A 962-nucleotide genomic window follows, 5' to 3' on the forward strand; every position below is an offset into this window, starting at 1 on the left:
CGAGCGGGAGACGCGGCAGAGTCGCGCCCGAGGCGGAGAGCTCGGAGCGCAGCTCGGCGACCACCTGTGGGCCGTGTCGCGGACGTGTCGCGGACGTGTCGCGGGCGTGTCGCGGGCGTGTCGCGGGCGTGTCGCGGGCGTGTCGCGGGCGTGTCGCGGGCGTGTCGCGGGCGTGTCAGCGGGGCGTGACATATGGACATGTCGGGAGGGGCGGCGGCGCGAGCAGAGTGGAGGCGGATGGAGGTGGAGGTGGTTGGGAGGGGCGGCGAGGGAGGAGGAGTGTCGGGAGCGTCTCGGGCACCTCCTTGTTCTCTCGGCTAATCTCGGCTACTCTCGGCTACTCTCGGCTACTCTCGGCTACTCTCGGCTACTCTCGGCTACTCTCGGCACCTCGTCGAACGGCTTCTCCGCCTTGAAGAGGCCAAACTGCGCCGCGACGAGCGCCAGCTCCTTGTACTGAGCGCCGGGCAGCTGCGAGATCTCAGCGACCACGTCCATGTCGGGCGTGAGCGCCTTGAGCGGCTGCACGCCGAAGCGCTCGGGGAAGGTGTAGAGCGAGCGCAGCAGCGAGATGGCGAGGTCGACCCGCGCCGGCGTCTGCTCGTGGGCGAGCGCCTTCTCGTAGACGGCGTTTAGGTCGTCGGGCGACGTCTTGAGCATCGCGGCGATGGCTTGGTCGGTCGACATGCCGGCGAACCTGGGGAGATGTGGGGAGGTGCGGGGAGGTGTGGGGAGGTGTGGGGAGGTGTGGGGAGATGTGGGGAGATGTGGGGAGATGTGGGGAGGTGTGGGGAGATGTGGGGAGATGTGGGGAGATGTGGGGAGGTGTGGGGAGATATGCCCCGGCGAACCTGGGCGCGGGAGAGGGGGGCTTGAGGGGGAGAGGGTGGGCGTCGTGCGGTGTGCACTCTGCGGTGTGTGCACTCTCTGTGCATCGCAGTGACCGGGGCAGCATCGCAGGG

The 962-nt window shown here is 69.1% G+C and overlaps 1 protein-coding gene across 1 annotated transcript in view; it reads right to left on the reverse strand.

The window, feature by feature from the left end:
- The window catches only part of ACC-2 (acetyl-CoA carboxylase), an 11,003-nt gene that overhangs the window by 4,731 nt on the left and 5,310 nt on the right, over nucleotides 1-962 (reverse strand). The window contains exon 7 of the mRNA XM_005788150.1: nucleotides 428-651. Coding sequence (XP_005788207.1) covers nucleotides 428-651 — 224 coding nt within the window. The remainder of the gene's footprint in view (nucleotides 1-427; nucleotides 652-962) is intronic.

Source organism: Emiliania huxleyi (genome assembly GCF_000372725.1).
Source record: "Emiliania huxleyi CCMP1516 chromosome Unknown EMIHUscaffold_138, whole genome shotgun sequence".
NCBI lineage: Eukaryota > Haptophyta > Isochrysidales > Noelaerhabdaceae > Emiliania > Emiliania huxleyi.